Here is a 23,874-nt window from a genome sequence, read left to right as displayed (position 1 = left end):
GAGAAAGTGGCCGGGAGTGGAGATCTGAATGTTTGCCTCTCCTTCCTTTCTGCACTGATTTCCAGCAGCACTTGTCACAGCAGGCCAGCTGGACCAGCCGGATGCAGGTGCTGCCCAAGTGTCCCACTGGCCCTCTGCCTCCAGCACCCTGTGCTTCCTGCCACAGTATCCTTAGAACCCCTTGTTTTCATGGTTCCGCTCCTTGAGGTACTGTCCCATCCACATATCATGCAGGCCATGAATGTTTTAAAAAATAAAAAATAAGGGCACCTGGATGGCTCAGTCGGTAGAGCATATGACTCTTGATGTCTGGGTCCTGAGTTCAAGCCCCATGTTGGGTGTAGAGCTTACTGAAAACAAAACAACCAGATGGGATTACTTTTAATAATATACTGTATTAAACCCAATGTATCCCAAATACTATAAACATGTAATTGATATAAACAAATTGTTAACAAGCTAACGGATAGTCTTCCTCTTCTTTTTTGAAGCCTGGTGTATATTTTGAACTTTACAGCACATCTCAATTTGGATCAGCCACATCTCTCTCTCTCTCTCTTTTTTTTTTTTTTTTAAAGATTTTATTTATTTATTCATGAAAGACGGAGAGAGAGAGGCAGGGACACAGGCAGAGAGGGAGAAGCAGGCTCCATGCAGGGAGCCCAGGTGGGACTCGATCCCAGGACTCCAGGATCGCGCCGTGAGCTGAAAGCAGAAGCTTTAACCGCTGAGCCACCCAGGCATCCCAGGGTCAGTCACGTCTCATGTACTCAGTGAGTCCATGTGGTGGGTGGTTACCATAGTGGATAGGGTAGCTCTAGGATCAGGGTTCCCCTAGGGCAGGAGACCTTTACTTCTCATCTCTTCAAGGCCGAGAATGGTGTCCTCAGTAGAGGGCACAGCCTGGTGGAGGACACGGGCGTGAAAGAATAAAGTATGTTCAGAGAATTTGGTATGGCTGCATGTAAAGCAAAGCAGCTGAGACAAGCGGGCAATGGGACTCTATGTGTATCTGCAGCCAGATCAAGCAAGGCATTGAATAATGTGCTAAGGAATTTGAATTTTGGTCATATGGGCAACTCAGGTCCTCATTTATTTATAAGCAAAGGAGTATTGTATTCAGGCTAAGGGTTTAGAAAGAGTCCTCTGCTAGGTAGCATGGAGTATAATTTGGACGGGACCAGTTGGAAGGCAGGGAGACTGAGCCAGGAAGCTGACGCCATTGCACAGATGAGTAATGATGAGGCAGGGACCAATCCAAGAGATAGAGATTGAAGGTCGGGACTCAGAGACTGATGGGTGGAGGGGGAGGGGGCAAATCAAGAAATCCCAGGTTTTTAGCTTGTGGTGCCAGTTTTCTGAGCCAGGAGATGCAGGGGGAAGGGGAGGAGGAGCAGGTCTGTTGAGGAGAGCATCAAGATTCCAATCCTGGTGCCTGCTGTTAGCAGGATGTCTCGTTGGACAGGAGCAGTAAGTGGTTAGGGTATAGTGTGCTGGAGTTCAGAAGTGGCGTGAGCTGCCGGTCATACATGGCATTCAAGCAGGAGCTGGACAGGCACTAGCCTGGGATGTTGCAGAGGGCTTATATGCATCCCGAGTGAGCTGGGCCAGGTGATCTTTCAGCCTGGGTGGTGTCTGACCCTAGGATCTTGCTGCATGTATGTGAGACCCTGTCTGTTGCAGCTTGGGCATGTCCGTAATTTGGGGACCTTTATGGTCTAAAGGTAATTTGTGTTTTTGGACCTTGGCCCACAGTTAGAACTGGGGGTAGGATATAGGCATGATGGCTGCATGGGGGCAGGGGCTCCATCCCAAAAGACCACAAGGGAAAATAGCCCTAAAGTCCAATTGGACCTACATCTTAGAACCAGAGAGTGAGAAGGATCTTTGATCTTCAATCAGGTTCCCCTCCTCCACATGATTTGATTTGTGGGAAAACTGAAGCCCTTGCCCAAGGTCACACAGCAGGTCATGCTTAGAGGGGGTTCTGGGGTTCATGCTGCATCTTGGCACCACCTCCCCAAATCCCAAGTGCCTATGGCATCTGCATCTCCTTGACTTTCCTGGGCACAAAAAAATGTTCTTTAACACATGTGGAAAGGGATCCTGGTCCTTTTTAATTAGGAGGATACAAAGAGAGAAGTCAGACAGCCACCCCCACCCACGGTTGGAAGACTAAGTGCTCCCCAAATTACACAGCAGATGCCAGGGCTCCAGCAACAAGACCCAGCTTGATAGCTTGTGGTAACCTCAGCCAGCACAATTTTATTTTTATGTTTTAACTCCTTGGTGATATATAGACCTCTCACAGGCAGGAGAAATGGCATCCAGAACTTCTCCCTTGAAAACAAAACACAACACAACACAACACCACATATCTTTGAACTTGTGCAATACCCACCCAATTGAATTAACCCTTTGGTCAGGCCACTTGGTCTGTCGGGGGCTGGGCTGGGCCAGGAAACGTCTCCTGCCAGGCGGGTGTAGTGCAAAGTAGGTGAGAAGGAGGCAAAGAACATGGCCACAGTGCTCCAGCCTGGCCACCGTCTGGCCATGGGAACCCCATGTGTCCTTGCTCTTTTTGGGGCCTCTAGCCCCAGCAACTCCTTGGACAACAGCCCTAAGAGCAATTGTACGTGCCTCCCCTGGGGTCTATTTTTTCTGCTTTTCAAATTTCAGCCTAAGGTGCCTGTTCTAGAGGAGACTCTGTATCTCATGCCGACACACTTCAAACCTCTGTTTCTACACAGACTTGCTCTTCGGAACCGGAACCAGAAGGTTTGAATCACAGCTCACCCCTGACCCCCCCCCCAACTTTCCTCATCTGGGTGTGCTGCAGGTACCAAGACACGTCCCCCATAGCCTTTTCTCTCTAGCCACATGGACTCTGCCTCATGTCACCCTACTACTGTACCCCTCTTTGGCCTCCCACATCCAGATTCGTTTTTCAACGTTCAGGTCTGCTCTGTCATTTCCTGAACCAAAAAAACTTGAGAGGCAAGCCCCTCCCCCCTTGTCTGAGGGCAAAAGCCCCAACTCTCATGACTCTGCGACTCATGGTGCCCCAAGACCACTCCCACAACCCCCTGTATGTGCTCCATGCTCCAGATCTTCAACCTGCAGGTGTTTGCTGGGCCCTTACTATGTGCCAGGGATCATGCTGGGCGCTCAGGAGATCTGTGATGCACAAGTGCCCTGAAAGTGTGTTTTGAGAGCTGGGGGCTCAGGGCATGAGTAGGGGCATGGAGTTGAGAGAGGGACTGGGCTGCGGCCAGCTCTCTTCTCACTGGTTTCCTGTTTACTATTAACAGCTGCCCATCCCGCCTAGTGCATAAACGCCCCTGCGAACCTTGGTATGTTTTCAGACAGGCAGCTCAGTCACAAAATACACCTTCAGCTGCCTTGAAAATCTGCAAAAGAACCCCCCCTTTTTTAAAAAGATTTATTTATTTATTTATGATAGACATAGAGAGAGAGAGAGAGAGAGAGAGAGAGGCAGAGACACAGGAGGAGGGAGAAGCAGGCTCCATGCCGGGAGCCCGATGCAGAACTCGATTCCGGGACTCCAAGATCGTGCCCTGGGCCAAAGGCAGGTGCTAAACCGCTGAGCCACCCAGGGATCCCCAAGGAACCCCCTTTAATCCTTCCCTTCCTACCCGACACACTCCCCAACTTCTGTCTTCCTCTCCCTCCTTGGAGGACATATGGCCCCTTAAAGTTTTTGTTTGCTTCAAGAAAACAACCCAGCTTCAGTGTGGAGGGGTTTTCCTTTTTCCTTTTTTATTTTTTTATTTTTATTAAGCATCAAGAGACGTAGCAATCTGCTTGCAGATACTGTACGTGCATAATTAATAAAATCTCATTACTTATTTATAAAGCGACACACGAGGAACTGGAGAATTAGGGCTATCCCCATTATATATGAAGAGAGAGAAAAAGAGTAGGAGAGAGAGGCAAATACTTTTTGAACGTTAGATCCTTCCAGAGAAGTGAATCTCTTAATATGCAATGAATAAAAAAGACATCTACTCCCCATGGAAGTGGTGCTTCGTGCCCAGGAGGCATCGGAAAGCAGAAACCTGGTTCAGGGAGCTTAAAAAAGGAACAGGACCAACTCGGTGCTGGCAGTGCCCAGCATGCCGCTTTGGCTTTGGGTAGTTGGCAAGAGAGCAAGAGGCACGGCGGAGGGCCTGGCGGCAGGGAAGGAGGCTTGGGAACTAGTCTGGGGCTTCTGAAGGAGGGCACTTGGGCACAGAGTCCCTGGTAGGTGGGGGAGAAGCGGGCAGTCCCCGGGCGGGCATCACATACATAACCAGGATGCCGGCGGAGGGGAACCCCTGGTTTCTCTAGTCCTGCACAAGGCAGGTAACAGTAACGGGGTGGGTGGGGGACCGACACCAGGGGGTTCCACGTGCAGCTCTGCCCTTGGACCTCCGCGTGCCAGATGCCCAGGCAGGACCGCCAATATCAATAACCCAGCTTCTTATATAACAGCCCCTGCGGCCAGGCAGGCAGGGGTCGGAGCCTCCCAGGCTTCTTGAGTCCGGGTGGACCTTCGCTCGCCTCCTTCTCTCATTTTTTCTCGAGACAGGCTTTAAAATAGAAAACAGGCTTGTGCAGGAACCAACCCCAAAGCAAGGGGTGGTTTGGAGGGATTTTTCCCCCCCACCCGCCCACCTCCCTCAAGCGCAAGCAACTCCTGCAGCAGAACGCTCAGCCTTCCCGGGGCGGTGGGCTTGGGGGTGGGGGGCGGGGGGGGAGACGGGCTGGGGAGGGGGTCGGCCTGGGCAGCAGCCCCCGCAGGGTTACCCGGGCGCGTGCAGGGAAACGTCTCAGCAATTCCAGCGCCCGAGCGGAGCGCGGGGGGGGGGGGGGGGCGCGCGGCGCGGGGCACCTTGAAACCGCCGGCGGCCGCGCGCTGATTGGCCGAGCCGCCGCCTCGGCGTTCCAGCCAGGCGCCCCTCCCCCCGCGCCGTCCACCCCGGAAGGAATTTCCTCCTCTGGCGGCCGCTATTGTTGTCCGCCTCGGCTGTTTGGGTCGGATCGCGTAACCATAGTATCCAAACTGTGTCCACGCGGGGCCCCAGCCTGGGACCCCGGTGCCCCCAGCCCCCCCCACTTTTTTTCCTTCTTTTTTTTGCAGCCTACTTATCGTGACTTCATCGGACTCCGGGGAGCAGGGGAGGGGGATGGGCGGGGTGGGGGGAGCTGGCCCACTTCTGGCGGCCCTTACTTCGAGATGTTTTCAATTATGATTTTTTAAAAAGTCTGCTTTGTGGGTTCGGGGCTTTTAAATTCTTCCCACTCCCCTCTCTCCCGTGAAACCGTTGGACCAAACTTGAATGGGGTTTTCCCTCCGTTTCCCCTCTAGCGCCTGCACGCCAGACCCTGACTCTGCAGGGCGGTGGGTAGGGGTGGGGGGGAGCTCTTTGCAGCAGGGGTCACACCCCCTCCCCTCCCCTGCCCGACCCCTCCAATCAGGACTGCGTCCTGGCCCCCTCCCCACCCCGGAGCCTGGGCTCGAACCCGGGAAAGCGAGGCTGGTGGCGGTGGGGTCGGGCGCGTCGGATCCCGTGGCCACCCCCAGCCTCGTGCAGCTCCCCGGCTCCGGGGACTCATCCCGGCGGGGTTGGGGTGGGGGGATCCCTGGGGAGGGGTGTGGGGGGGAGGAGGTAGGGGTCTCAGAGGGGAGAGAGGACGACGGGGGAAGCAGCTGACAGGTTCTTGGCCCCCGGGCCCTCCAATGTCTCCTCCTTCGGATCTTTGAGCACAGACACCTCAGTCGCCGCGAAGCAGCCCGCGCCCCATACCTGCCCCCTACTCCTGCAAAAAATAAAAAAAAAATAAAAACATAAAACCCAAAGCCTCATCCTTGCTAGGTGCTTTCTGCCGGCAGAGGTGGGGGAGCCGGCGGCAAGTCCGCAGCGGGCAGGCTGCGCGCGGCGCGGGAGCCCCCGGCTGGGGCGGGCGGGGGCGGGGCGGGGGCGGGGGGCGGCGGGGGGCGTCCAACATTCCCAGAACTCGAGGATTCTCCGGGCGCCCGCAGGGGCGGGGGCACCCTCCGGGGCGGGGGCAGCCGCGGCGCCTGCCCAAGTCCGGGGCAACACTGCCCCCTAGGGGCCGCCGCGCGAGCTCCGAAACCGGGGCGGTCAGGGGCCTTGAGGTTTGGGTCCAGGTCTGGCCCTGGCGGCGGCGGCGGCGGCGGCGGCGGCCACCCAGTGACCGGCACAGCCCGGAGGACGGCTTCCGAGCGCCCGTGCTGGGGCCTGGGGGACGAAGGTGGCGGGATTCGTCCGCTCTAGAGTTTAAAACTTTGGCAGAGTTGGGTGCATCCTGCGGGCTTCCAGGGATGGACTGGATCTTTAATATCGATGGATCTAGTCCCCTGACCGTGCAGTTGGAGAACTGAGGCCTGGAGAGGGGAACGACTTGCTTAGGGACGTGGGGCTTGCGCTCAGTCCTCCTGGGGTCCTCTGGCCTTTTTGGATTGATAAAGTCCTCTTTCATCCCTGATGTCAGCGCGCTGTCAAGAGAGGCATTATCAGGCATTTTACAGGTGAGAATCAGAGATGTCTTGACCTCCCCTGCCTCACAGCTGAGAACTCAGACCCCCTGACTTTCAGCCCAGCTCTCCATACCATGAGGACTTCGGGGACCTTGAACCACAGGCTCAGATAGCTGGCCAGCCTTCCCCCCGGGGGTCCCCATGGTGCTCTATACCCACTGCGGCCAGACCAGGGCAGAGGTGCTTGCTCCAGCTGAGGGGGCGTGGGTCTGCTGAAACCTGAGTTCTAGGCTCCTGAATTGCTGCCTTGTCTGGGCCTCAGTTTCCCCATCTCTAAAATGGGAGGTGGGCAGGAGGATCTGGAAGGCATTTTGCATCCCTAGTGTTTGATAACACTATGCTGCTCCGACTCTTTTGTTTGTCACTGCCTCTCCTCTGCTCTCCCTGGCTCTCTGGTTTGGGGTCGGCTGAACTGGCTGCTTCCGCCAGCGCCCCCCCTCTCCGCCGCAGGGCTTCTGCGGCTGCCCCGCCCCTCCCCTCCTCTACTGGCAGGCGCTGAGCTGACTGTGGGAGGGAGCGGTGGGCAAGGAGCCAGCAGAGCGTCAAGTCAACCCCTTGGGAAAAAGGGGCGGGGGGGGGGGGGGGCGACTGCTGTCAGAGGCTGCAGCTAGGCGATGGCGGAGCAGGGTCCCCGGGGTTATTTGTGTCCAAGGTAACTGGTGTCCAAGTTGGCTGCTAGCCTCCTTCGTCTCTCCCTAGAGATGTGAGAGCTGTGCTGGGAGTCATTTCTACTCCTCCCTCCTTCCTACTGCCCACGAACAATCAGGCACCAAGTCTGGTCCTTTCTCCCCTTAAATCTCTCTCCAGTCGTTCTCTTCTCTCCATCACTCAACCAGCACCCTAATCTGCCAGACTGCTGGTCTCCAGGGGTCTCTGAACTGGCCCCTCTGAGCCTTCCTCCACACCTGTCCCCTGCCACTAGCTTTCTGAGCCACAGAGTGCATCCTCTCCTGCTTCAATCCCTGCCCTGCCTTCCACTCCACTAGGGTCAACCCCAGGTTGGTAGGTCCTCTGTGACCTGGGCCTAGCCTGCCTCTCCAGCTTCATTTTGGGTCTAGTGTGTCTTTTGTGTCCTGATGACCTTGCATGTGACTTCAGGAGCCCGTCTTGCTCCCTGGGCGCCTACAAGTTGTGACCCTAGGTCTTTCCAGGCCTTGGGGATACTGAGATGAATAAGAAGACCACTCTTCCCTGCAGAGAGCTCATAGACCATGGCAGACACAACCAGCAGGGACATATAATAATTGTTGGTGGAATGTGGTCTTAAGAGGATCCGCACCTGGCTGGGGGGAAATCAGGGAAGGCTTCCTGAAGGCAGTGTTGCTCATGCTGGGGAAGACTAGGAATTGGTCATATACATGGAGGTGAAGGGACACCTCGGTGGCTTAGTGGTTGAGCATCTGCCTTTGGCTCAGGGCATCATCCTGGGGTCCCGGGATTGAGTCCCATATCGGGCTCCCCGAATGGAGCCTGCTTCTCCTCCCTCTGCCTGTGTCTTTGCCTCTCTCTCTCTCTCTCTCTCTCTGTGTATGTGTCTTGTGAATAAATAAATAAAATCTTAAGGGAAAAAAAAAGATATGTGGAGGTGAAGAGGGAAAACAACTCAGGGAGAAAAATGACATGAATAGGCATCAGCACGGGCAGGCACAGGTCATGAGAGAGCATGACCCTTAAGGAATCTAGAAGACAGTGGAGCTAAAGTGTGAGGGGATAGGGCAGTAAGGAGAGATGTGGCTGGGGAGGGAGCCAAATCCAGGTGGTCCTTGTCCTTGTTTGTGTTGGCCTGAGGAGCTGGGATTTGCACATGCAGGCCATGGGGAGCCAGGGAGGGTTCTGAGCCCTGGGCTGGACTGCATGCTTGGAACACCCTCCCTCTTGCGACCAGGCCCCGGGAATACAGAAATGACTATTTTTATTTACCCAGCCCTCCTTGTTCCTGCCTTTTTCTGTAGAGGATCTGAAAGGATCTAAAGGAAAATCGGATATGGTCCTTGCCTTCGAGGAGCTCGTAGAATGGGATAGATGAAGAATAAAGTGGGTCAAGCAGAATGAAGAAAGCACAGTGGGAACTTTCTAGAATATACACCTAGTGGCCCTTCATCCCTGCTTGAAACCTCTTTATTAGCTCCCTGGTGCCCTCAGTGGCAAGCCCTGCTCCTTTGCGGGGCACTTAGGGCCCTGGTGGTCTGCCCTGATGACCTCTCCGCTCATGGCTCACCTCGGTTCCACCCTTCCCACTTCCTCTCCTGCAGCCAGCTGTTACTTGCGGTTGCCCCCCGTGGACCACCAGCCATCATACCTGGGCCCATACTGTTTGCTCTGCTTGGAATCCTACTTTCTAGCACCCAGGCCCCTTGCCACTTGTTCATTCACCCTTGGCCTTCTCAAGATGCTGCTGAGGGCTCCCTCCTTCTAAGAAGCCCTCCATGGTCCCCCATGGCCTCCTCCCCTCAATTCGCCTTGTCTCCTCTTTATCCCAGAACCCATCCTAGCATGGTTGAATAATCCACAGGAGATCGGCAGCCTCCAACTCTGATCAGCTCTGGGGTTTCCAGGTCATATATACCCAGGGCGCAGAATGGATGCTCAGTGAAGTTTTTGTTGTTGAGGAGAATAATAGGAATAGACTTTTTATTTTTTAAAGATTTTATTTATTTATTCACGAGACAGAGAGAGAGAGAGAGAGAGAGAGGCAGAGACACAGGCAGAGGGAGAAACAGGCTCCATGCAGCGAGCCTGACATGAGACTTGATCCTGGGTCTCCAGGATCAGGCCCTGGGCTGAAGGCGGTGCTAAACCGCTGAGCCACCCAGGCTGCCCCCTTATCTGAGCTTTGAGCTTCTCTTGGACCAATTTGTCCTTTGCGGGGTGGCAAGGGGGGCTGGTTGCTGGCCAGTGGGGCTGGGTTTGGAGGGGCCAGAGCTGGGGGCAATGGGGGAATCCCAGGGCATGGAGGGATCCAAAAGAAAGGCAGAGTCTGAAGAGAAAGCTGGGGTTTGAGTGCCAGCAGCCTGGTAGACACGCAAGGCCACAGAACCCGATAGAGGAGCAAGTTTTGGCTCATGGAGCTGAATTCAGAGTTCAGCGGAGCTGGGGTGGGGGTGAACTCAGGCAGCGCAGGAGGAGAGAAGCACCAATCCAAGGCCTGGGGTCAAAACCGGGCACTTCTCCTCGCTCCCACAGCTGTGTGACCTTGAATAGTATAAGGGCCTCAGTTTTTTTCATCTGAAAAAAAAATGGGGGTATTAGTAATACCTACTTCATAGAAGATTCTAAAGTTTAAATGAGATGCTACATACAAAGCTCTTGATACTGTGCCTGGCTCACAGTAAATATATAATGTATGTTGCATTTTTCTGCTTCTTCCTAACTGCCCCCACCCCCTTCTTAGCCCCCTCTCCCGGGCTCTTCTTTCCCACTCCATATATGACCCTAATACGTATGTATCTTTGTAAAATACGTAGTGTTGTTTTGGGTGCTAAGGGTGTCATTCTGAATCTTTCATTTCACCCCCCTACTCCGCACCATGTGTTTGAAGATCTTTCTATGTGGATTCTAGTTGCTGTATAGTTTCTCGAGCATACAGCTACCATGTGTTAGCATCCCTTCTTCTGGTGAAGACATTTGTGTTGTCCCCAACGTCATCTTCTCACAAATAATTTCTTGAAAAAAACACCCTTGTAAATGTGTCCCCAGGGGTGCCTGGGGGACTCAGGCGGTTGAATATCTCACTCTTGATCGCAGCTCAGGTCATGATCTCAGGGATGTGAGAAGTGCCCCCTGTCAGACTCTGTGCTCAGTAGGGAGTCCGCTTGAGATTCTCTCCCCCTCTCTCTCTGCTCCTTCCCCTGCTTGCTTGTTCTCTCTCTCTCTCTCTCTAAATAAATAGATAAATAAATAAATATCTTAAAAAAAAAAAGTGTCCCAGACCTGGATGTGTCCTCTTGTGGACCCGTGCGAGAATTTCCCTGGGATATACAGGGATCCAACTGCTGTGTTACGGGACACATATCTACTTACTTGTACTAAATGTTGTTAGGTTTCTAGAATGGCTGAACCACTTGGTGCCCCACCAGCGGTACAGGAGAGTCCTGCCTGCCAGCACTTGGTATTATCCACCATTCTAATTTTTGCCAACATGATGGGTGTAGACTGCCAGCACATTCATTTGTGAGTGTAAGTGGCTCTTTGTGCACTTGTTAGCCACCAGGGCTTCTCCTTCTGTGAATCACTTGTTAAGTCCTCGTTCTCCTGCTGTGGGTTTCCTGATCTGCCTTCCTGTTGGGTGCTCCAAGGTCAGCCTCGAGGACAGCCTGCAGCAACTGCCTCAGAGCAGATCTGTCCTCTGGGAATGGGGTAATCAGGTTGGCTTGAAGGGTCTGAGCTCTCACTCACTGGTGTCACTGTTATTGGAATTGCTGAGTGCTTTCCTGGGCTTGGGCCCTGTGTGGGGTCCAAGGACCCAATGACTCAGGCTGTTCTGACTCCTAAGAACTCACAGTGCCAGGAGACAGGCAGACAGGACAGGACAGAGTTGTTCCAAAGACTACTGAGTGAGGCGGTAGAGATGAAGCACTTCCCCATTAGAGCATCTGTCCCATTTGATGGTCCTGGCTTGGGGAATGGAGGAAAACAGCTATCGCCTAATCAACAAACCCACCCCAAACTTCCAGGGAAGGCAGCTCTGAACTTGGAAGGCCTTTCATTGGAGCCTCCTGAAGGATGGGTGCCTGGGGCTGAGATTAGGGCAAGGGGTCCTGGAGAACTATTTAGCTTAGCTGACCAAATGGTGAGGTGGGGGGTGGGGGTCGGGGTTGTGAGGAAGGGGCGAGGCAGGGAGCAAAGGGGAGGTAGGGGAGAGGAGACTGGGAGGCAGGCGGGGTGAGGGGTGCCCTATGGAGAGGCCAGGCATAAATCTCCTTAGGGCAGGGTGCCTGACACTCAGTTCAGGTCTCCAGAGCTGCTCCCCCATCTCCTTACACCCGCAAAGCCCATTCTGTCCTTATCTTCCTCAGGTGAGTGTTTTGTGGAAACAGGTGGAGGTGGAGTTTCTGTCCAAGTTTCCTGGCTTGTGACAGAGTCAGCCCCCACAGGCCGGTGAGAGCATCCAAAGAATAATCAAATAGAGCAGAAGCAGGAATTTGGAATCAGAGGTGATTGTGGAAATGTAAGTTAACCCCTGGGGAATTTGCAGAAACGAAACTCAGAGGAGTTAGCTTCCTAAGGGTGAATGGAGGGTTTCAGGTGATCTTATTTAAATCGAAGTGGGTTTTGCTTTGTTTTGTTTTTTGTTTTTGTTTTTGTTTTATGTTTTTTTTTTTATCGAAGTGGGTTTTGTAGCAGATTGTATTTTCCAAAAACGGCCTCAATAATATCTTCCATCCCATACGCTCCTCTTCAATGTGACTTTGACATTCCTCCCCTCAAATCAAGGGTTAATATGTCCTCTCTTTGAACCTGGGTAGACCTTTATGACTCCTTGACCAACAAAGTGTGATGGAAGGACACGATTTTTATGACAAAGGCCAGGTCATAAAAATGCCATGCACGGCTGCTTTGTGTTCTTGGGAGATTCATTGTGGTGGAAGCTGGCTGCCATGGCCACCCTAAAACCGCCATGCTGGGAGGAGGCCCAAACTCGTCTACACGGACAGATCCCGCGGAGGCGTCCTGAGACTACAAGAACACAGGGTTGTCCACCGACACCCCAGCTGCTGGGCCCCGGGCTGGTCCGTTTCCAGTGGCTGTCTGCCTGCAGCCCGTGGGGGACCCTGAGCCAGGATGGCCCAGCTGTGCCCTTCCTACGTTTCTCACCCACAGAAATCCTGAGAGGAAAGAACATGATTGTTATTTTAAGCCACGAGGGTTTGACATGATTTGTTACACAGCAGTAGATAATCCAAGCAGGTTTATACTTATTTTATTGTCAGTCTCCTCTGGCCGAGTAGTTTTTGTTTTCAGTTCTATTCTCAGCACTCAGCCTGGAACATACTATCCTTTACAGATATTTGTTGTATAAATGAATGAAAGTTGACAGTCCATATCAGCGTGGTGTTGGGGATTTGTGGGAGCCCAGGGGCGACTCCTAACCCAGCCTGGGAGATCTGAGAAGGCTTCCTGGAGGAAGTGGTGCTGCTCTGAGTTTCTGGGCAGGGCTAGGCACAGAAGAATATCTGTCCCTCTTCTCTGGGTGCTGCTTGTTTGTTTTTGGCTCCCAAGTGTGGCTTCCTGGCTTGGGGTGTGTGTCCAGTAGGCTCATCCCTGTGTCTCTTTTGGGGGTCCTCCTTCCCTATCCTGGCCCCAGCTCTCTTTTTTCCCTCCCTCTCTGGGCCTGCAGGCTCACTCCTGCCTTCTTTGACTCTGCGTCTGGTTAGAGAAAATTAAGTCAATGGGGAGGGAGGAGTTGACAAATAGTCGGTCTGGTAATTGAATTTTTTTTTTCCTCTAGCCCTTTCTCCACCCCCCAGAGAGCAGAAGGAATTAGCTCTCTAGACAGTGGTTTTCCCAGCTAAGGAGCTCTCGTGTTGCATCCCCTTCCCAGCCTCCATCAGCAGGAAGAGAGGGAGGTGGCAAGCAGAAGCCTACTTAGGATCCTCTGGGGCTAAGCTTTGGAGGAGGAAACTGAGGCCCTGGAAGGGAGGGAGGGATGCTCTGCAGGCCCTAAGTGGGCTGGCACCTGAGCCAGGACTAGAAGGGAAAAGCTGCTTGGAGGCAGCCCTTCCACTGTCCCAGGAAGGTGTGGAAGAAAGACCGGGAAGGGTTCAGTGTGAGACACACCAGGGGCAGCCAGCTGCAGGAAGCCTGGGGCTCCTGGGTCCCTGGCAGGAGGCAGCCCCTTTACCACTGGTTGGGATTTCCTGGGCAGGGAGGCCCAAGACTTAGTAGAGTGGCCAGCCTGTTGCTCTGCAGGACCTGGCCACCCTGCAGGACTGCCTTCACATAGAGTGCCCTTCAGGGGCAGGGGGATGGGGCCACTGGGTTGGTACTGCTCCGTGGCAGAGGGCTGATAGAAAATAACCCAGCTACATGCTTTATGTCTCTCCATTCTCTTTTTTTTTTTAATTTTTAATTTTTATTTATTTATGATAGTCACAGAGAGAGAGAGAGAGAGAGAGGCAGAGACATAGGCAGAGGGAGAAGCAGGCTCCATGCACCGGGAGCCCGACGTGGGATTTGATCCCGGTCCCGGGTCTGCAGGATCGCGCCCTGGGTCAAAGGCAGGCACCAAACCGCTGCGCCACCCAGGGATCCTTATGTCTCTCCATTCTCAAAAATGGGATGGCCTCAGGGATCTCAGAGAGTCCTGAGAATTATGGAAGGTACTGGCTCTTAGCTGGCCCTCAATCCACAGTATCTTTTTTTTTTTTTTTAAGATTTTATTTATTTATTTATTTATTTATTTATTTATGAGAGACACAGACATAGGTAGAGGGAAAAGCTGGCTCCCCATGGGGAGCCTGATGGGGGACTGGATCCCAGGACCCTAGGATAACTGAATCACATCCTGAGCCGAATGCAGATGCTCAACCACTGAGCCACCCAGGCGCCCCTTTTTAAAGATTTTATTTATTTATTTATTTATTTATTTATTTATTTATTTATTTATTTATGAGATACACACAGAGAGAGGCAGAGACACAGGCAGAGGGAGAAGCAGGCTCCTTGCAGAAGAGCCCGATGCAGGACTCAATCCCAGAACCCCGGAATCACGACCTCAGCCAAAGGCAGCTGCTCAACCACAGAGCCACCCAGGTGTCCCAATCCATGGTGTCTTTATTGCCTCATTGTAGAGATGAAGACACTGAGGCTCCAGCATGCTCACGTGGCAAGTGGCAGCAGGAGGATTCACACCCTGGGTGGCCTGAACTCCCAAGCCCTCTCCACACACAGGCTTCTGTGCTCCAAGGCAGAGGTGGCTGCAGGTGGGGGGTTTGAGCTGGGCCCCACGGGGTGAGGATGCAAGCCCGGTTCTACAGGACAGGAGGGGTGGGTGGACCAGTGGGTGCTGTGGCTGCCTGCACTCCAGGCCCAGCGGGGGTGGGCGCCTCCCCGCCCTGCCTCTCCTGGCCCTGCCTCACCAGGCCCTGCCTCCCTGGGCCCGGCCTCATGGAGCAGTGGCGGCTGCAGGCTCCGGGAGCGCTTGATTTATTAAGCTAATGTTCTAGCACATTTTCCCCATCCCGTAATGAGCTGTTTCCACCAGGGGGTGTCTGCAGAGCGACTGCGGGCTTCCGGCCACTCCAGGAGGGAAGCAGGCCTGGCTGGCAGGCGGTCTGGGGTGTGGGGAGGGGGGTCGGGGTGTCTGGCCGCCCAGCGAGGGGCCGGGTGAGGTTGGAAAGTCTGGGTTGAAAAATCACCCCCTGGTGGTGGTGGAGGGGTGGAGGGGGGGCTGTTGAGGGGAGGCTGGAAGCTGGTGCTGCCAGGGCAGCTTGGAAGAGATCCCACTTTGCCTTCAGTGCCATCCTGGCTCGGCTTCCCACCCACCCCAGGGGCCTGGGAGGGCACACTGGCCCCACACTTCTGGCCCGGCTCCGCCTTGCCTCCCTCCTCCACAAGCTTCAGAGCCTTCTGAGCTCAGTCTGCCTATTGCCTGCTTGTTAGCTGCCCAGAGCAGGCATTTCTGTGGCTTGATGTGACAGTTAGGTCCTTTGCAGCCAGGCAGATCTAGGTTCGAATCCCAGCCCAGCCACCTTCTAACTGTGACCTGGAGGCAGAGGCAGGGGGATCCCTGACTTCTCTGGGTCTCAGTCTCCCATTTTAGAAGTGGAATAAGAAGCTGTATCTTGTGGGGTTGTTCTAAGGATCAGCGATAACACAGGTAGAGTTTTGTACAGGGTGATAAACCCAGCCTTGGTCACCTGGCCTACTGAGGTTGGGACACACCTGCTGGGCTCCGACCCCAGTGTCCCTGTGCCTGTGATGAGCACAGCAGCGGTGCTAACCCCTTGCCCCCGAGTTGGGGCCGCACATGCAGGCAGTACCTCCAGCCTGCCCAGCACCTGCCTGCTGACAAGCCTTGGGATCACCGGCCCATTCAGAATCTGTGCTTTCCTCACATGGGACAGATGGTTGTTGGTATTTGGCTTTAAAAAGCCTAATGCAGTTTTTCCTCATCAAACTTGCCTCCCCCCAGAGCTTGGATTCTGGATTGGGTGAGCTCTGGAGGAAGGCTGTGCCACCCAGTGCTCCTTCTTGGTGTTTTTAGTCTCTTTTGGTATTTTTTCTTTAGCCCCTGCCTGGCACCTGGAAGGCACTCATCCAGGAGTAGTTAGCACCGCTCTTCACTTTGGAGATGCTGTCCCGCTGGCCCTGTCCCCTGGGAGGGGAAAATGGGATGACTAGCTTGGGTCCCTTGAGGTCAGTCCTCTTTGTTTGTTTGTTTGTTTTAAAGATTTTATTTATTTATTCATGAGACACACAGAGAGAGGCAGACATAGGCAGAGGGAGAAGCAGCTCCATGCAGGGAGCCCGATGTGGGACTTGAGCCCAGGACCGGGATCACGCCCTGAGAGAAGGCAGACACTCAACCACTGAGCCACCCAGGCGCCCCGAGGTCAGTCCTCTTTGACATGGTGTGCAAGGCCCTTCCTAGGAAGTATCACCGCATGTTACAGAGCAGGGTGCTTGCGTGGCTTGCCCAGGCACTTAGTACATAGGTGGTAGAGCAGGGCCTGGAACCCAGTCTGCTGGACTCCCAAACCAGTGCTCCTTCCTCTCCTCACTAGAGGTCGCTGAGAGAACCTTCTGGTCTTCAGCAAGTCCTCAGGATAAAGGTGAAGTCTCTCAGCTTCCTTCTTACAGCAGATTGACTGGACTTGGGCTGCCTGCCCTGCACCCCCCCCCCCATCCTGCCCTCCTCACACCTGCTCCCCACCTTGGTGCATCTCTCTTCCGGCTCCCTCACCAGGCCAGCCCGTGCATGCGCTGTCCCCTCCTTGGTGGCTTCCCTCCTCAGGGCCCGTGCCTTTGAGCATTCTGTCCTTATCTCTACCTCCTTCCCTGACCACCAGCTCCAGAGAAGACTTCCTTCCATTCACCCCCATTGTCTTCCCGGCTATTGTTGTGTTGGGGTCATCATCTGAAAGGACCCTGTGAGTTGCCTGTTCCCCTCAGGTGTTAAAGCTCCGTGAGAGCAGGGAGTCGGGGTGCCTCATGCCCAGAATACCGCCCCCTCCCCGGGAACGCAGTGGCCAATAGTCCGCTTTATGTTCTTTTCTTCTCAGATTTACCTGTGCCCCAGCTCCTTGCACACTAAAGTGATCTCAGGACTCCAGGGACTTGATGTCGACAGCAGCCACTTCCCTCACTGTTGCTAATGTTTGCTGGCGCTGGCTGTTACCAGGCACTGTGAAGTGCCTCAAGTCGTCTCAACAACCCGTTGAGGTAGGTCCCTTTCCCATCAGCACGCCTGTCATACAAATGAGGAAACTAAAGTCCACTGGTCCTGTCTTATTACCCAGTCAGCGAGTGGTAGAGCCGGGGGCTGAAATCCACATGGTGGTTCTCTGGAATCCCCGCTGCAGACACCTTCTAGAAGCAGCTTGATGTTCTCATCTGTCTCTCAGAGGGCAGCCCCCCAACCTGTGGAATGCGGACAAGCCCTTGGAACTTGCACCCCCCAGGTCCGTACTGCACCCCAGATTGGTTCTGCAGAGAATTTCTTCATTGCACATGTAATATTTGTTCCCAACTATACATGTTTGGGTGAACAAAATTTCCTTTTGCCCTTTTACACATTGAAGAGAAACCAGAGTATGAGGGGAGGACAATGTTACAAAGAGAGCCTGTCCGGAAGCCATTGGAACTGAGTCCGGAGTCTTGTCTCCCTGTGGTCCTCTCCTTTCCCTTCTTTCTGTGCCCCTTCACGTGTCCTCTCTGGTCTCTAAGTGGATGATAACCTCCCCATGGCTCCTGAGCACCTAGATACCCCCCATTCACATCCGGGAAGCCCAGGTCTCATGGGAAGAGAGAGCATGTAATGGGCTGAGCTTGCACCAGGTAGGCCCAGCTGAGGCCCGGTCACCTGTGACTGGTGGGGAGCACATGAGGTGCAAACATGGCTCCTGTGGCCTTGGCTGTCGTCTTCAAAGGAGGAGTGACAGTGAGCCGTGAGGCCAGCGCTGAGTGTGCCCGCCGTGGTCGTGAAGGGCCTTGAATGCTACACTAAGGAACTTACCCTTCAGGTGATAAAGGCTGTAAGCCCAAGAGTGGCAGGATGCAGCCTGCAGCTTTGAAGGCTTGCGTTAGCTGCCAGGGGGTGGTGGGGAGCTGCGGGGCACCAGTGAGGGGGACATTCCTGCTGCGTAAGGTGGTGAGGGCCTGGACGGGGGCACAGGGTCCCCTGGGGAGGAGGCAGCAGGCACGCCCTGCCTTCTTCTTGGGCCATGTTTACTTCCTCCTTCCGGGGCCAGCGGGAAGACTCACCCATTGATTCTGAGCACGTACTGCATGCTGGGCCTGGGCTGAGTGCCGACGCCCTGCCCTGAGGAGCTCACGGCTGAGGGAGGACAGGACGGGGACACAGGCCTCAGCTACACCAGGGACTTGAGGAGTGACAAAGGCGGGGGCCAGAGGAAGTGCTCTGGGCGATCCCAGGAGGCCAGAATGACTTGGCGTGGGGTGTGGGGGGCAGGAGAGAGGATCCGGGCCGTCCTCCCTCCCCGCCGTCCTCTGTGGAGGTAGCCGCGGAGCAGGCCTGGAAGAGCAGGTAGGGGTGGAATGTGCGGAGCTCTGGGTGAAGGGCTCCCCGGGGGGGGCGGCCTGGCGGCAGACAGTGCAGAGTTGAGTAACAGGAGAGATGCCTAGAGGAAGGCGGAAACCTCCTCTGTGGGCGTTCCTCCGTGGAACATCTAGAAGGCCAAGCTGAGGTGTTTAAATTTATGCTGTGGCAGTGGGGAGCCATTGACTGTGAGCAGATAGTGATGTGGCCAGTGTTTCCCTTCAGGATCCTGACAGCGCGGGTTCCATAAATTAAACCAGTGGGGAAAGTCCTCGGGCCCTCAGAGGGCTGGGGCGTGGGGGACGTGCCGGTGCCTCGGAGCGCCCCACTGCACTGCGCGTGCCCGAATCCCAGGGCCTTGGGGAGCGAGGCGGGATGGTCCACGAGGCCGGGAGAGGTGTGTGTGGGCTTGGGGTGCACGTGCAGCTGCCACATGGCTGAGTACCTGGGGAAGCTGCTGAGGGCTGGGAGGTGATTAACAATTGTAATCACTCCTGTCATGACACCGTTAAATTCCAATGGCGCTGGCTGGGCAGCTGACGGATGGGCCTGGGTGTCACAGCTCATGGCGAAGGCAGGATCATTTGTCAGCAGTCAGCACATCAACAGTGGGGGCCCACGTCCCTCCACGTGGGGTGCTGGCTGCCATCCCAGGGCCAGGGCAGGGCAGGTGAGGCCGGGCTCGGACCTGGAACAGCTCCAGCTTGGCAGCATTTGATGACAGGTCTGAGCTGGAAGATCTTGAGAAATCGTCCAGTGGATTGCTCGGGAGCCTTGGTAGGGAATGGGGTGGGGGTGGGTGGGTGCTGACTGGGGCATAGGTTGTGAGGCTCCAGGCATCCTCCCACCCCTTCACCCCTTGATCTAAACTTATTTGCTCTCTCTAAATGGAAATGTTCTTTTTTTTCTTTCAGAGAGAGATTTTATTTATTTATTCATGAGAGATACAGAGAAAGAGGCAGGGACACAAAGAGGCAGGGACACAGGCAGAGGGAGAAGCAGACTCCCTGTGGGGAGCCCAATGAGGGACTCAATCCCAGGACCCCGGGATCACACCCTGAGCCAAAGGCAGATGCTCAACCACTGAGCCACCAGGTGTCCCTAAATGGAAATGTTTTTTTGTTTTTTTTTAAGATTTTATTTATTTATTCATAGACACACAGAGAGAGGGGCAGAGACACAGACAGAGGGAGAAGCAGGCTCCATGCAGAGAGCCCGATGTGGGACTCGATCCGGGGTCTCCAGGATCACACCTCAGGCTGCAGGCGGCAGGCGGCACCAAACCGCTGCGCCACCAGGGCTGCCCTAAATGGAAATGTTCTTATTGTTGATTTTACATGAGTATTGAGAAAGAAATCCAAACAGTATGAAGGAAACACAGTCTTCCATGGCCCTATTCTCCACACATAATCATTGTTAAAGTGTGGTTTATGTTCTAGTTCTCAAGGCCCCTGGAGCCACCACCCCACTTCCTGCCAAGATCCCTGCTGTTTAGTGGGCTATCCCACTGACCTCCCAAGAAACCCTCCATTTTGCTTAAATATAGTTTATGCTTTTCCTCCCAGGTGTGGTCAAACTCCAGGAATATGAAGTTTCTACCCACCCTAGCCTACCCTCCCAGGGCTGGTTCCTTGTGTGGGCGGCCACTTTCATTCAGTAAGCCCAGGAGCAAGCTGTAATGTCCAGCATCTGCTGGGTTTCTGTGCTGCCGGAGGCAGAGGCTGGACTGTGTTCAGCTGGGCCCTACGCATTTACGTATGCTGGTGTGGAGACTTGGGGCGGGGGTGGGTGGGGAAGGCGTGGAAGGGAGAGGACGAATTGCCAAACTGCTTGAAGAAACAAGGATTAAGGGTTGTACCCAGGGAGCTGGGCACAGGGGTGGGGAAAACAAGGCACAGTGTGCGGATGTGGTCTGAGGAGCGGCCCTGTCTGCATTCCCCTTGCCTGCCTGCTGTAGTTGAAGATTATTGCAGTGAATGCTCTTCGCCCCTTTCTCCAATCGTCTTGCCTGTTCCCACATGAGAGCAGGAGGAGTGACCCATTTGATTGACAAAATTGCAAACAGCCTGACACCCCTGGGTCAGGTTAGCCTGGGGCAGAAATGTGGTGTATTTGGAACTAGGGGGTTTTGGTCATTTAATGCTGCAGATCAAATTATCCCCAAACCAGGTGGCTTAAAAGCATCCTGCATTCTGCTCATAGACCCTGTGGCCCACAGATTCTGGGAACTTCAGGCTGGGGATTTCTTGTTTGGGGTCTCCTCTGGTAGAGTATAGGCAGCCTTTGGAGCGGATTCTCTCTTCTTTTGGTGCTGGTTGTTGGAGCAGGGAGACTGTCATCCTACAGTCTGTGGGGTAGGGAGAAGGTCCCCCCACCTTCATCCCCCAATCTTACCCCATCAGTAATAAAGCCCATTCTTCCCTTTGAGCCTCCTGGGGCCTCTGTCCCTGGAGGGCAGCAGAAGATGATGGGGCTTCCCTCCCGGACCCTAGGAGTCCTGTGAGTTTGCAAGAGGGGCATGGCTCGAGGGAGGGACACTAAGGAGAATGGTGATGAGCTTCAAAACAGCAATGGCAGACAAGAGCTTTGCAGACATTTCCTGCTCTGGGCCCCAGGCCTGTGCTGTCCCGAATTCTTGGGACTGCTGTTATACACCAGTCTCATGTTAGGGGCGTTAGGGAGGTGGTGGTGGTGGTGGTGGTGGTGGTGGTGAAGGAAGAGAGGTGTATCGGGGAGGGACCAGGACTGAACATCAGGCAGTATGGGCTGAGTACCTGGGGTGGAGAGGGCTCTCATTAAAGTTCCTGTGGTAGCCAGCCCTCAACATGGCCCCAGTGACCCACATCATTTGCAGGAGCATCTGAATCAAGGCTGGCCCTGTGTGGACGCTAGAATTAGATGAGAGAGATAAGGTGGTTTTCAAGACTGGATCACAAAAGGCATTGCCCCTCCTGCTTTAGATTCTTGGCTGTCTTGCTCTAGGGGAAGCTAGCTGCCATGCCTTAAGAGGGCTGGAGCAGCCCTGTGGAGAAGCCCACATGGGGAGGAGCCAAGGCCTTTAGCCAATCCCTAGCATCACCTACCAACCACATGAGTGGGTCACCTTGGAAGCAGATCCTTGGGCCTGGTCAAACCTTCAGGGGATTGCAGCCCTGGCTGACATCTGACTGCAATCACATGGAAGACCTGAAATGAGAACTGCCCAGCTTCCTGAAATCTTGACTCACAGAATTTGTGAGCATAATGAAATATTGGGTTCACTAAGTTCTGGTTTGATTTGTTACTTAGCATTTGATAACCAATACCCTCATCATACTCCAGAGAAAGATAGGGAAGTTGGTCCTTGTGAGGGCAATGGTAGGAGGCAAGTAAAAGCAGATAGAAAGATAGACAGAGCTCTCACATCCGTTCCTGATGCTGGGGAGAAACCCAGGACCTGGTCAATCTGGAGCCCTTCAATATAGCGGACTCCAAGGTTGGGTTAATGCAAGAGGCTTTTGTAAGGGTTTCCATGGTGAGGGAGGGCAAGAGTTCTTCCAGCATAATTAGGCCAAAGTTACATATCACAAAGAATACATAAACACAACGAAGGTTTTCAACAGGAAACTTGTTTTTGAGGTGTGGAATATGTCTGATTTTTTAGGTGCATGGAGAGGGAGCACACTGCCACCATTCCCATGACTTGTCTCCCTCACCAAGGGATTGAAAGTTCCTGCCTCCCCTCAGTACACAACCTGGCAGGGAAGAAAAATGCTTGTGACTCAGAGGATGCCAGGGACTGAGGAATTCACAGGACTCAAAAGGGTTGTGGGGTACGGGGGACTCTATGGGGCACAGGAGAGGGAGCACAGAGGCCTGGATTTCGGGAGGGGGCAGGGTTTGGAAGCCTGACAGAGAAGAAAAGCATTTGATAAAAAGTCATTCTAACTAGAGAAATATTTGACAGTCCATCTAGTTGAATTCCCTCAGGTTTCCTGAACCCTCATGTTACAGAAGAACCGGAGGTGGGGTGGGGGGTGGGGGTGGGGATGCCTTAAGTTGTATTTTCCCACAAACAGATACCAAGGCAAGGATTTGAATGTAAGCCTGTTTGAAGGGTGATCCCAGGAAGCAGGGAAAGTGGGGTGGATAGTGGTGGGACAGGGAAGGCAGCCAGTAAATGTTATATTATCAGGCCAGTCACTACTGTGGGCAGCTGGTTGAATGAGCTCCACCTTCTCATGCCACCCACGAGGCCAGGAAGCTGGCCTTTATCCTCAGCTCCCCAGGGTCAGTGGCTGGGGCTGCCTCTGGGCCCTTCTGGCCTGCCCCCACCACCCCTTGGAAGGAAGAAGCCTGGGGAGAGTTGGTTGCAGGCTTTCAGCTTGTCCTGGAGTGAGCACGAAGGGATGTGGCTGGGACTCTGGCACCTATGTAGACAGAAGAGGGAGACGTTCACAAAGTCCCCAGCCTTGGAGGTCTTTTCTGTTCAGTCAGGAGGCCCTGCTAGCCCAGACTCCTGCTTGGTGGACAGCAGACCCCAGGAAGATGGTTAACTCCAGATTGGAGGCCTGGAGAGTATTGCCAGATGCGTGTTGGGCTGGGGGTTCAAGGTGGAAGTGAAGAGGAATTGGTTCAAACCCTGACTCAATCTGTGTGGTCTTTATTATCTCCTTTCTCATTCTGTGTCTTTAGCTGCAAAATGGCTATTTCCCACCCTGCCTACCTTGAACACTTGGAATACTGTAGTGGGTATTGGTAGCTTGCCTTGAAGCCTTCCATACATTCCCCTTCTGACATTTAGGGATCCCATCTGCCCTTGCTCTCAGTCTGTGTGGTTTGGGTGGATCTTGTGTGGGACACTCCTGAATTCAGCTAGTCTGAACATGACACTCTCCTAGCCAGGGTGATTGGATACCCTGAGCCCATCAATCAGAGCAAATCCCAGTGCTTCTGTAGGTGTCTTGGAAAAGCACACCTTTCCTAGTGGATTTTTTTCGTAAAGGTTTTATTTATTTATTCATGAGAGACACAGAGAGAAAGGCAGAGACACAGGCAGAGGCAGTCTTCCTGTGGGGAGTCTGATGTGGGAGTTGGTCCCAGGACCCCAGGATCATGACCTGAGCCAAAGGCAGACACTCAACCACTGAGCCACCCAGGTGCTCCTTTCCTAGTGGATTTGAATCTGAGAGGAAGAGAAGCTTATCACCAGGTGGAGCTTTGAAGGAAGCCGACACACAGGAGAAAGTAAGAACAAGAGATAGAGAAAGCAGGTCCTAATGACTTTGCTTGAGCCCCTGAATCAAGCTGTGCCTAAAGCTGCCCAGTACCCCTTGACTTCTCAGTAATGTGAGCCAATACATTCCCTCTGCTGAAGCTTGATTGTGTTGGACTTGCTATCACTTGCAACAGAAAGCTTTTTTTTTGGGATCCCTGGGTGGCGCAGCGGTTTGGCGCCTGCCTTTGGCCCAGGGCGCGATCCTGGAGACCTGGGATTGAATCCCACGTCGGGCTCCCGGTGCATGGAGCCTGCTTCTCCCTCTGCCTGTGTCTCTGCCTCTCTCTCTCTCTCTGTGTGACTATCATAAATAAAATAAATTAAAAAAAAAAA

At 53.9% G+C, this 23,874-nt stretch overlaps 1 protein-coding gene across 2 annotated transcripts in view; it reads left to right on the top strand.

The window, feature by feature from the left end:
• The first annotated feature begins 6,160 nt into the window (after window positions 1-6,160).
• Window positions 6,161-23,874, top strand: part of ACOT11 (acyl-CoA thioesterase 11) — an 88,381-nt gene continuing 70,667 nt past the window's right edge. The window contains exons 1-2 of one of the 2 annotated variants that reach the window (XM_072730836.1): window positions 6,161-6,556; window positions 16,789-16,948. In XM_072730836.1, coding sequence (XP_072586937.1) covers window positions 16,847-16,948 — 102 coding nt within the window. In that variant the 5' untranslated portion in view covers window positions 6,161-6,556; window positions 16,789-16,846. Of the gene's footprint in view, window positions 6,557-16,788; window positions 16,949-18,008; window positions 18,273-23,874 lie in introns of those variants that run through there. The other variant, XM_072730838.1, reaches the window with a different exon arrangement.

Source organism: Vulpes vulpes, chromosome 12, assembly GCF_048418805.1.
Source record: "Vulpes vulpes isolate BD-2025 chromosome 12, VulVul3, whole genome shotgun sequence".
Lineage (NCBI taxonomy): Eukaryota > Metazoa > Chordata > Mammalia > Carnivora > Canidae > Vulpes > Vulpes vulpes.
This window is presented reverse-complemented; position numbering and strand designations above follow the sequence as displayed.